The sequence below is a fragment of the Gymnodraco acuticeps genome, unplaced genomic scaffold (assembly GCF_902827175.1).
Source record: "Gymnodraco acuticeps unplaced genomic scaffold, fGymAcu1.1, whole genome shotgun sequence".
In the NCBI taxonomy this organism is placed as follows: Eukaryota; Metazoa; Chordata; class Actinopteri; order Perciformes; family Bathydraconidae; genus Gymnodraco; species Gymnodraco acuticeps.
Window position 1 is genome coordinate 737,610 of NW_022990037.1, and position 13,113 is coordinate 750,722.

General features: G+C 41.2%; 1 protein-coding gene across 1 annotated transcript in view; it reads left to right on the top strand.

Annotated features, from left to right (window-relative positions):
- The first annotated feature begins 10,282 nt into the window (after window positions 1–10,282).
- The window catches only part of crybg2 (crystallin beta-gamma domain containing 2), a 47,677-nt gene continuing 44,846 nt past the window's right edge, over window positions 10,283–13,113 (top strand). Inside the window, exon 1 of the mRNA XM_034215143.1 lies at window positions 10,283–10,614. Coding sequence (XP_034071034.1) covers window positions 10,427–10,614 — 188 coding nt within the window. The 5' untranslated portion in view covers window positions 10,283–10,426. The remainder of the gene's footprint in view (window positions 10,615–13,113) is intronic.

Sequence of the window (13,113 nt, forward strand, 5' to 3'; positions counted from 1 at the left end):
CCTAATTTCTGGTCATTTGAAATGAGACCATTGATGTCTCATATCAAAGAAGCCTTTTCCTATTAACTGAAAGCTGTGATTACATATTTCCTCTGGCTGGGTATTGACACACATTCAAAGCTCTTTAAACATCCTATTCCCCTTTCCTGCTGGCAATAAACTCTAATCCCACACTAGATTCCCTTGATGCGTTCACTTTTCAGGGTCTTTTTCCTAGAGAATAGAGGAAATTAAACTCCTCAGTCACCAAAGAAACTCAGAAATGACACTGCTTACAGTACATCACCATTTTTATATTGCATGATGATTGAACAATTAACTTTGCATTTTGGTGGGGTGTATGAATAACCGATGCTGACAGTATTTACAGCAGGTATGAGTTTTGACTCTTTTACAGTTTTATTGATACAACTACTCTGAGGTCGGAAACCTTATTTGGTCAAAGGCACAGCCTCTAGAAACATGCCTTTTGCAGATTCAAAAGCTGAATCCAGACAGCAACAGTGTGATTTCATGGGCAGAGCAGTCATACCTAAACGAACATGAAACCTTATCATATGATACGTATGTGATCATTGGCATCACATGACAGTGAGGCAGACTTTCAATTTACAAAGTCTTTAGCAAAGTTGTTGTAAGCAGTAATTCTTTAGCAGGCTTCCTCTCTCTCTTTGTGTCTTAACCTCTTTCTTTATGCTTTGCAACGACATCTCATTCTATAACATTTTGGGGGAGAACCCCACAGCAAACACCTACACACCACTGATCAGAATAAAAGCACATTAAACCATGTTAACATGTGCTGTCAGACTGAAGTGGTGACAGGAAATCATTTTCTTCTGGCAGGCTGCCGGCTGCACTGCCAGCCACACATCTACCCATTGTACACTAGAATAGAAGCAAAGTCAAAGAACATGTACAATGCCAGTATGCTGTTCAGGGAGAGAGAAGGGAAACACACAGCATGGTAACATCCAGTAAAATCAATATCCTGTGTAAACTGCACAGTATTGTGTATACACCACATCCTTAAAGGGAAAAAGAAATGAATGTGCACTTAAGACGACTGGTTTGCATCTGCTATTTGTTAATCTATCACTAAATTAGGGTTCAAAGTCCCTACATTTCGTTCCCACTATTATCTAGTTTAAATGAGGGATTTAACAGATCAGGCAGTAAAACTTAAGCAAAAGGGAACTTTATTTGAGAGCAGCTAAGGTCATATTGTCCGGTTGCAGTCCGGGAAGAAGAGAGAGAAGCCAGGAGGGCACACAACATATATAGACAACACACAACATGTCCGTGTGGAAACAAAACCCCAACTGTAGTTCCATGTGTGAATTATGAACCAGTGTATTAATAGGTGGTCAGCACAGTATTCTTCAAAAACACACACTTCATTGTTTCCTCTGATGCTGACAAGCCGTATAGCAAACTCAATGCATACAGCCAGTAAGAATCACAACATAACACATTGTCACAGACAGTCAAGTGAATGTCAAAATGTTGATGTTATCTCTTCATGATGTGAAAACTCACCTTCAAGTGTAATCAAGGAAGTTTTCTTCAGTAGGCCTATTACACACAACAGGATACCAGTGAACATTTCCATGGAAGTTATAAACTCGGCTCAGATTACATCTAATGTCTTTCCATGTAAACTTTTTGTTCCTTTTTCTCCTGTAACCAATTTTTTTTAACAATGACGGGAAAAACTGAAAGCAGTCCGTCATTTTAACAGATTAGAACAAACTCGGAACAGCGCCAAAGTTTCCCGCAACGAGGCTCCGGTGTTATGCCGTGTTATGCATGCCCGCCAAAAAGGAAATTATACCGTTTCCAAACCTAACTTTACCGTACAAATCATTGAAATGTCTGTGAGTTTTGGCTTTACGCTGTGCGCGCGCCCGCGAGGTGCAGTGGACATGCATAACACGGCGCTAACAGTTCACGAGCGTGCGCCCCACCCCTGTTGACAGTTCACGAGTGTGCTCTTCCCCCCACCCCCCGGTTGACAGTTGACGATAGTGCTCTCTCTCCCCCCCCTCGTCAGAGTTGTGTAAAGGCCAACGGGTAATACTGGATTTTTGCGGAAATGTTACGATCCTGTCCGTCAAAATGAGGGGCAGCAAAAAAGTCTAGCGCAACTTCTAAGGGCTAAAACGTTTCCAGTTTCTCTGGGGGAAATGTAGAGTGGGGGTCATCATCAGTGTTTAACAGGAATCATCGTCACCTTTACAGAACAATGACCATCAATCTGGAGTAATTTCCTTTGTTTCAATATTCCTTCTGGGCAAAATACATTTACACCAGTAACTTCAGCTGTTACTCAAAGTGCAAACAGTGCTGCTAGACTGCTTTCATCATTTCAGTTTGTATTTCCAGTCTAGCCGCAACCTGATCTGTATTGCTTTCACATTCTTCCAATAAGCTATCACCATCCCCTGGAGCGAATTTCATATCATTAGGACTGAACCCTAACCCCTGTACTTAACTGCTTCAACATCAAACATACAGTCAATGATCCGTGGTGGTGCGTGGCCTAATGTCCAATTTTCTCAAACTTCACAAAACGATAAAGAATGCTAAGGTGTAGGCTAATAGAGGAATTTTCCGTTGAACAGATTTGAAGTGCAACTCACCGGTTCCTGACAGATCAGTGTGTCATTGCCACAATGTTAACAGGAAATGTAAAGCTCTGCCTGGACATAATTAGATAACAATTATAGTACAGTGATTCAGTGTAGCATGTAGATGGGGGAGGAGGACACAAAAGAGACATTAAGGGAGGAAACAGGAGTTTTTTTGTAATTTCTTCTCAGTAAACAGCTATTTTCAGTGCCAGCATACATTGGCAACAATGACAAATTCATTAGAATGTTAAAAAGTAATTATTTTTACAAAACATACTTTAATAAGTGGTCAGAAAATCTCTCCAGTTGTACATCTTCAACTTTCCCCCAGCAAACGTTTTACTTTGCACAGAAGATTTCTTAATCTGCATTATCCATTCATCAGCAAACCAACTTGGACATTCTGAGCAAACATATTAATAATCATATTTTACCGTTAAAAGTAGGCTATTTAAAGACACAATGTTGCATCCTATACAGGCTATGATTATACCGTGCCAAACCTTCAATGGTTGTAAATCAGATGAATACATCTTGAGATTTCATCACGCTATGTTGTCATCAATTACTGTAATGTCTTTGCAGTTTTGAAACAGGACATATAGTGAAGAGAACGTATGTGTCCTCTCTAGCAGTATCAGTAAAAGTGGCCCTTTGATATTGTCCTTACGTTTTAGTCTACATCAAAGTACATTCAAACATATCACGAGTTTATTTCAAGAGATTTCTGGACCTTTTTTCATTGACCAACAGTTATCTTCTATCCATTTCATATTTATTTGTCAAGAATGTTTTCAGTAGGAAGTAGCGTTCATGCCTTGTAGGGGCGTGGACCAGAGTCCTGCATCGGGTCGGGTACCCGCGGGTGACCCGCAAAAAAGGTGAATCGCGGGTGTTATTTTTTCAAACGCTTTTTTCCGGGTTCGGTTCTGGGTAAAACAAAGATGATGTCGCGGTCGCGGGTATTGCATAATAAATATATTAAAATAATAATAATTTAGTTTAATGTTTAAATCTTCAGACCTCTCCCCCGCGGGACCGCGCATAATCATAACCTCTGCAGCGCATCAATCTGCTGCTGAGCGCGCCCCATTCGAAATGGCTGAGGTGAAGCTCTCTAGCGGAGAATACAGCATTTTCAATAACACTTCCTCAAGAGCGAAATCCAACGTCTGGGAAGCTTTTGGTGTCATCCTAGATGGAGAAAATAACCAACATCCCACGCTTTTTGAGACAAATATGCAACTGCGTGTGTTAATAATTGCACGTTTTCACTGCTCATATAGGCCTATAGGCTGCGGGTCCTTGTCGGTTTGCGGATCGTATGCCGACGGGTCGGGTCGGGTTGTGGAACTAATTGGCAATATGTGCGGTATAGCGGGGCGGATTCGGTATTGAACGTCGCGGGTGCGGGGCGGGAGCGGGTCTTGAAAATCAGACCCGTGCAGGACTCTGGCGTGGACTTTAAACAAAAGCGTCGCCGGTTCCCCTCCCTCTCCCATCCTGCATGTGGTTCTGTTTGTGCATGTGTTCATGTATGTCAACCTGTGTATGTAATGTGAGAGATAAAAGTAATTTAATTTAGTGAATTAACAGGTGATATTGAAACAGTGTTTTTGCCTGTAGGCAACCATTTTGGCTTTTGCCCTTTTACTTGGAAGATCATTGCTATGTTATGGATAATAACCAAATAACTTACATCCAACAGCTGTGATCTCTGAGCATCACATGACTTTCTGTTTAATTTCATCAGAAAGATTGCAAGAGGATAATGTCACACATGACATCAGGTGTGTGTGTGTGTGTGTGTGTGTGTGTGTGTGTGTGTGTGTGTGTGTGTGTGCGTGTGTATGTGTGTGTGTGTGTGTGTGTGTGTGTGTGTGTGTGTGTGTGTGTGTGTGTGTGTGTGTGTGTGTGTGTGTGTGTGTGTTCTGTGTGGATGAATGGGCATTGAGAATGCCAAAAAACAAAGAGACATTGCTCTGATGCGAATATTCACTTTCAGTTTGAAGTTACTGATAGCCATGATACAAATATGTTTTTCCAACACAGATCATAGGTGGAAGCAATTAATCCCATAATCTTCTTGAGTTCCAGTTTGACCTCAGTGTTTGACTTTCAGTTGCAGTCAGTTTTTAGCAGCAGTTAGGGCCATATACATGGGAGTGTGGCACTGAGTAATAGCACATGGCTGTGACACTGACGTTTTCAGTTAAATGGGTCTAAAGGTTTAACATAAAAAGATAAACAATGTTGTTTTATATCACCATATTTAGTCAGTTCACTTTAGTTAAGAGGCCATTAAACTATGTCAATCAGTGACACCTAATCCTCTAATAGTTTGCCTGTCACACTAAAACAAATACTAGTAAGTTTAAATCTTATCCATCAGCTCAATAAGAATCTCAAGCTGTTTTATTGGATGGATGTAAACACAATTGTTTTACAAACCAGGCAAAGTAAGCAACTGCCTCAGGGCCCTATTCATGCATTTACTGTATATAAATCATTTATCCTTGGTGAAAAGATTAGTTTTAATTTTGTTTGGTAAAATGAGAACATACAAAACTTAAACTGACACAATAACGACCTTAAAGATACAGCTTCATATTTTATAAAAGATATATTTTATAAAATCATTTTTTTATTTGCTGACAGTCAGATTAAGAGATTATCTATTTTTCCATCACTGCACAAATATGTGTATTTGTAATGAAGTTACTGTTTGGTGTGTTAGTTACTGTTTGGTGGGTTCTGCTTTATTACCAGATGTCAGATGGCTGTCTTTTGAAATTGATATTCATCTGATACGGTCCTTATCTAGCACGTACTCCTTACTTGTGCTTAGATGTGTACAATCTGTCTGCCATTTTTTATAAAGTAATATGTACATACTGTATGAATATAGCAATATTCGTAAGTGAAATGTGAAAGAGAAAACAAATATTATTGTTGGACGATTTATTTCATGTTCTGATAGCAAAATCGAATTACATGTTTTTCAATGTTAAATGAACACATAACTTGTAACCTGAAGGTTACTGCAGGGGAATCCCAGCACACTCACTATAATTACCATGATACCATCAAAATGAAATCATGTAACATTTGTTTTAGTCATTCCTTATCTCCTTATGATAATGCCATAATGGGCTACTGTAAGAGTGAAGCAATACAACTTTCACAAGTGCTTATCAAGATGATGACATTTCACAATTTCACATATTTTTCGAGTCGGTTTTCCCCCCAATATGTGCATATATAGCTAGAAATCCTTATTTATGGGCAAAGTATATATTGTGCAAGTCATTCCCATATGTCACTGAGAGGGGTAAAAGCTGCATTTTATTCTTTCATTTTGTGAACCATTCATTGCATCTGTCAGTTTAGACTAGTCATAAAACAAGTAGCACATTCTTGAACCGATGTTTACCTTTACTATTGTTCTCCACCTTGTCGTTTTTTATTGGATTCAGTAGGATGGTAGCGCCATCGTGGGGCAGAGTAGGCCACATGCATGTGTGTACATGAATGACCCTGTGACCTTTCTTCTGACTGCAATCCGGCTGCAAACCACACAGAGACCACACGATGTCCCTGTTCATCCACTGTGATTGTAGTCTCACACCGTTTAACATTATTGCATATTTTTGATGTTTCAAAATGTGTTGCAATAGGCTACATGTTGATACACAATTTGTTTACATCAAATGTCTCTGTGTGACATTCAACTTTAAATAAAATAATGCATCTATTTATGTTTTATATTATTGGCATGATTGTTATTATTCAAAAACAAGGCTATAGTTAGAAGTTGTCGTGGTAAGCGTAAAGTAATACAGACGGTTTAGAGCATGGTGGTTACTTTATTCAGGCTTGTACTCTCCATGTCATTTTGTAGTAGTCTCCCGTCGTGTCCACATCCGGTCTCTACATCCTGTTAGCTCTATCACAATAAAAGCATAACAGCTAACACCACATCTCCCTTTCTTAAGCAAACAGAACAGACTGTCACATGTATATACTGTGACTCAGATAATGCAAAATCAGGTGATAAACTGAAAACTCTGCAAGAACCTCAGAACATGTCATCACACTTCTTTCTGCACAATCACATCGCTATTTACTCAAAAATAGAACATTGCACTCTTAAGGCTTCTCATGAAAAATAACAAAAACAACCACTGAGTCAGGCAATATCTTTGTGAGCACAAGTGATCTAAACATCAAAACACAAAATTATTCAACATTCTTCCCTTTTCACATCGTCTTTTTTTTTCACATTCATTTGTCTCCCCCCAGTTCACAAGTCCAGTATGTCAGGTTTTACCACCACTCTGCCATACCTAGTGGTAGAGCCGTGTGTGTGTACGGACAGGTGTGTGCCCCTTGGGAGTCTGTGTTGGTGACTCAGGGCGTTCTGGAGAACCCAGTGTAGACTCACCTGGTTGGGGTGGTGTGCTGGGTGTTGGAGTGTGAGGTGTGTGTGGTACAGTCTCTGGAAAAGGGACAAGATGGTGTCTGTTCCGCCTGATGGTGCCTGAAGGCCCGTCCACAATGTAGGAACGTGGAGCTGAGTGCGACGAAACCACTGTGCCTTGAGACTTTGTATCTGTAATCCACACTGGCTGACCTGGTGTGAGCTGACTTAGATCTCTCACACGGTGCCTTTTGTTGAAATGTACAGTGTCCTTCACCCTCCTCTCCCTTTCTTTAGCTGCCACAACAGTGCTGTCTGGAAGCTCTGGAGTGAGTAGAGAGGGATGCTGGGGCACTGGAGTGCGCAGTCTCCTGCCCATGAGGAGCTGGGCAGGACTGTAGCCATTAGAAAGTGGTGTAGCTCCATAGGCCAACAGAGCCAGATACGGATCCTTAGCTTTCTTTAGCAGCTGTTTCACAGTCTGAACATGACGTTCCGCCTCCCCGTTACTCTGAGCGAACCTAGGGCTACTAGTGACATGTTTGAACCCGTAGGCTACTGCAAAGTCCTTGAACTGTTGACTGGAGTACTGGGGGCCATTGTCACTAAAAAAATTCTCTGGGACCCCATGTCTAGAGAATATTGATTTGAGATGCACAATAACATCCTGAGATCGTGTGGGAGTTAGTTTGGCAATCTCTACATACCTAGAGTAGTAGTCCACTACTAGTAGGTAGTTATCATGGTTGAGTGTGAATAAATCAGAACCTACTTTTTGCCATGGTCTCTCTGGGAGCTCACTGGACATTAATGGCTCCACAGGATTGCCACGCTCTTTGATGCATGTTTTGCAATTTCTCACCAGCTCGTTTAGTTGGCCACTCCAGCCAAGCCACCATACCGTCTCTCTGGCCCGCTCTCTGCACCTGGTCATCCCCTGATGTCCCTCGTGTAGTGCATCGAGGACAGTGTTGTGCATCGCTGTGGGAATGACTAGTCTGGAGCCCATGAGCAGGAGTCCATTATGTACAGTAAGTACAGCTCTATCAGGCCAGTAAGCTTTAACTGGACCTGTGAGCTGGCTGCGGTCAGGCCATCCTCTCTGACAGTATGACATGACCTCCGAGCAAACACTGTCTTCCTGCAGTCGCTCTCTCAGTTGTGCCATGTATGTTGAGCTGGCAGGCATGCTATTGATGATTTCATCCACATAGATGTTTGTGTCTTCCATTAAGTCGTTGTCTGTCAGTTTTGAACTTGAGTTTTGACTGACAGGTGAGCGTGAGAGAGTGTCGGCTGTAAACAGGCCTTTGCCAGGTGTGTGTGAGATTGTGTAACTGTACCTCATGAATCTGAGTCGAAACCGCTGGATCCTGGGAGGAAGCTCAGTTAGTGCCCGGTGACCTAGCAAGTGACAAGTATATTCATAAAACATAACACAATCCGATTTTATCAGGGATAATCCCATAGCGGCGCGTGAGGCTCAGGTTTGGGCTGGCTAAATAACTTTTTTTTACCTGACGCTGCCCGCCTCCGGCGTCTGTAGATAAAAGATCAACTCAGTGAAAGCACCGCCTGCTGACCAATCAGAGCTCAGTGTGCGGAGTTTAAATATATCAAGTCATATTACAGGATAAAGGAAATACAGAACAACTGCCGTATGCAGGGAAGACAATGATGCCGACGTGTCGCACTTATCATTTATATCACATCATCGATCATATAATATCATAATATATCATATATTTCCTTATCTGAGACAGCTTCTTGAGCCGTATCTGGCCGTGCAACACTTACAGTGTCACATAGGCCTAGAGCCTAGCCTGTATGCAGAAGTATTATTTTAAGCAACACGAAGTTAAGTTGACAAAACACTCAACTCAAATGTAGGCTAATTAAAGTCAGATCCACTCGTGTCTTAGATGAGGCAGTGATATCACAAACCTGTTAATTTAGGCCTACGCATTCAAACACTGTAGTTTATTCATTTTTTAACCAGCTGTTCTGTATTCACCTTGCATCAATCAATCAATCAATGTTTATTTATATAGCCCAATATCACAAATGTTATATTTGTCTCAGTGGACTTTACAGTTTGTACAAAATATCAGTATGACAATACGACACCCTCTGTCCTTAGACCCTCACATCGTACAAGGAAAAACTTCCGAAGAAAACCCACAGTTTAAAGGGAAAAATGGGAGAAACCTCAGGGAGAGCAACAGAGGAGGGATCCCTCTCCCAGGACGGACAGACGTGCAATAGATGCCGTGTGTAAATTGAAAAGATAATACATTTGCAACATAGGTAGTCCAAATGTTTGGAAATGCATGTGTGTATAATAGGAAGATGAATCCACGAGGATATCCATCCAGGACCTATGATCCAGGACCACAGCCACGACTCAAGATCCAGGGCTCGCGATCCAGGACAGAGGAGCGCAGGATCATCGTTGATGAGTTGCATGTGGATAAAGTGTTTAAGTCATGGATGTTTAAAGTTGAACCTCTTCATATTTGTCTAATATTATTGTTTAATTTTCATTAATGAAGTATGACGCTGCGCTGTCAGTACGCTTGTCCATGTTTGTGATTGGTCAAATGCTGCTATAGCCCCGCTCATTGAACGCGCTCTCAGCCGGAGAGAGAACCCCTGGGTTGATTTACTGAGTTGATAACCAGTGTCTTAGTAGGCCTACCATGGATGTATAATAAGAACTGACCGCTTAGCGAGATCTCGTTTGTTAGGATTAGTTAATATAACTCAAACATATCCAGGGTATGTTGAACTGGCTTCGTAGTAGGCTACAGTTTATTGGTGGCTGCATAGCGCTAATGTCAAAGACACAAACATTATACATTATATTTACATTTTACCAGGATGCAGTGACAAAAATATTTGGGAAGGCTTAGCCTTCCCTAGTCTACAGTACCCGCCACCTCTATTAAACCACGTTCTTATTTCCCTTCTTGATGTGGAAACCCATAACTCACCTGAAATAAATGGAAGTGAAACTATACTATTATTATTTAATGCAACTTTGAAACGCAGAATATAACTCCCTGACTTATTAAAGTAAGCTAAATAAAAATACATTTTGTATTAATTTTATTTTTATTATATGATAGGGGACCAGCTGGAGTCTCAGGCTGTCTGGAGTTGGGTGTTTTCCTAAGGGGCGTGTCGCCACACCTGATATATGCATACTGCACAGAAAAGGAGGCAGCAGCGGCATATGTCATCTGTCAACAAGTGCCATCCGTGCACTTTCCCCACTTCGCAGATCAGGTTAATAACCGACCATAAGCGGGAAAGTAGTTGTGACTCTGTGTAAGGACAAATACCCTCGGTGGCTTTACGCACAGCGGCAGAGATGGCGAAGAGTTCCTCCAGAAAGACTCTGAAAAGTTTGTTCTCCAGGAGCGAAGCCAACCTGACAGATTCGGTGGACAAGGACAAGAATGAGGGAGAGAAGAAGAGATTCAAGTTCTTAAAGTTCAAGACAAAGCCGAAGAGTGACCCTGCCCCCGTCCCGACTAATGAGAGCCAGCAGCTGCACAGGTTAGTTGCACAATCATCTTCATTGCCTGGTTTTCATGCCTGTGCCTGTGTCATGTTTTCTCATAGCAGCAAGATGAAGTAGCGTCTGACGCTTAAGGAGACATACATCTGCAGTTAGCTTACAGTGCTCCTGTTTCAGACATACAAAGGTTTAGCTTAAAATGAACCCACACTAAATTGTAGTCTTCATTAACCTCCAATAATTAATCTTCTGCACATCATGTATTTATTGTTGTCATGTATATAACTGTCATGTTCATAAATGTTGTATGTGACGGCCTGACGGGACTACGGATGGACATTAGCACACTTTTGTCTAGACAAGACTGTTGAACTGTGAAATTCATAAAGTTGCAGTCCATTCCTTCAGATATTATGTAATTGTGCAAAAAAGCAAATTAGATGTGGAGAAATGAAACCTCCTCTAGTTCTCTGTCATGCAGGGAACATACTAACAGCTCATGGGCAGATTTAGAACAACTAAAATGCATTAAAAGCCCTATTAGGTGTGAATCTTTTCAACTTGCATTATTTGTAGGGCCGGGACTTTAACGCGTTAATTAAGATTAATTAATTACACAAATTAACGCGTTAAAAAAATCAAGGCATTTTAATCGCACTTATTTTTGCACCGCGGAACGTTTCTCACTGGATGAGTTTCAGGCGTACCGATTATACTGGAGCACCAACTAACGTTCATGACTTCAGACAACAACAAACCACAGTGAACAACAGTGGGAAATGTTGTTTTAAAAAACGGACGGATGGAAGCGTTGATAAGAGCACGGTTGTGTGCAAATTATGCAAAAAGGAATTCGCATATCACCGCAGCACATCAAGCCTCAAGTATCACCTCAATGCAAAACATATAGCAGCTAGCGTGGACGTTAGCCTCTTTTATCGCGTTCACACCATACAGTCTATGGTTCACACCAAAAAGAGCCGGTACTAAAATTAGTTCATGAGAACCTTTTTACCCCCACGAAAGTCCCTGCTAGAGAGCAGAGAGCTGCTAGAGAGCAGGGACTTTCGTACGGCTCTCTTGTGAGAAAAGAGCTATATTTCTGATTGGCTGGGCGGATTGCAAACCACGCCCCGTAAAACTCCCAAAAAGTTTGGTGAAGCCGCCATTTTATTATCCTCGCATTAGCATTATTAGCATTAGCATTAGCTCAGCGCAGAAACGCAGAGAGACTAACTTATGGCAACACAAAATAAAACATGGGAGCGGTGGAGATGAGGAGGTGTCGGCGTTCTGGCGATTTACTCGGAAGGCTTCAGTAGAAGCTGCTGGGACTCCCAGCAGCTTCTACTGAAGCCAGTCCCCAACTCCGGGGACTTCCGGCCGGGGACTTTGGGCGGCAGTATACGCCGTGAAGTGGTTTGCGGCCTGCCAGTAAACCCAAAGCAGAAGAAGAAGAAGTGACGTCAGCGGCTTCATTTGTTCTCATGAACTAAGTTCTCATGAACCTTTGTGGGAAAAGTACTGCGGTGTGAATGCGCCTAATGGTATACTAAAATCCATGTGAAAAATTGCTTCTCACTGTTCTCAGGTCAAATATTTATATGCGATTAAAAATGCGATTAATTTCGATTAATTAATTACAAAGCCTCTAATTAATTAGATTAATTTTTTTAATCGAGTCCCGGCCCTAATTATTTGTACTATTATATTATATCATTTTAGGGGACAAGCAAAACTCTGTTCCTCCAAAATGTTAAGTTGAAACTGTTGATCCGTTATAGAGAGCTGCAACAGAATACCAATCAGCAAGTATTTTGACAATCTTTTCCATTCATCTTTAAGTTAAAAACCTCTGGCTCTAACTTCTCAGTGTGAATATTCTAATTAAAAGTTATTGTAAGCAAAATTGGAGCAGACCCACTTATGTTAAAGACGCTGTCCGATACTGTTATCTGCTAACAAATGTGTAAAAGATGCAAGTCAGGCTCCCTCAATTTGACCTGAGGTACTCTTAGTCATTGACTTTTTAAGCATTGATGCTGCAGGTCGATTTATTTATTTTTTACAGCTGAGCAATAAAGTCATGATTGTAAAAAGAGATAGTCACAACATCTGCTCAATTGCAAACAATGCAGGCTCCTCCACAAGGTACAAATATAATGCTCAATGTATGATCCTCAAACAAGGATCAGGGTTTCTGAATTACTTACTACCAATACATATGTGTTTAGCCAATATTGACAGATAGTTAGGTCACGTCAAACCGTCTAAACCAGCAAGCTGCTTTCGTTAATCTCTGCTACTATCAGTGGATAAACCCTTGATATCCTTTTACTTTCAAAACTACAAATGAGCTACTTTCCTTTTTTCCTGGTCATACGTAACACATGAAAACATGATACCACACAAGACAGTAGAATATTACACAATGTCTCTGCGAGATATGGCATTTTCACCTCTTGTAGTTGGGTTCAAGAAAGGACTGAGGTGAGAGATGGATGCATCTTGTAAACTGCAGTTTTAAAAGTCAGTTT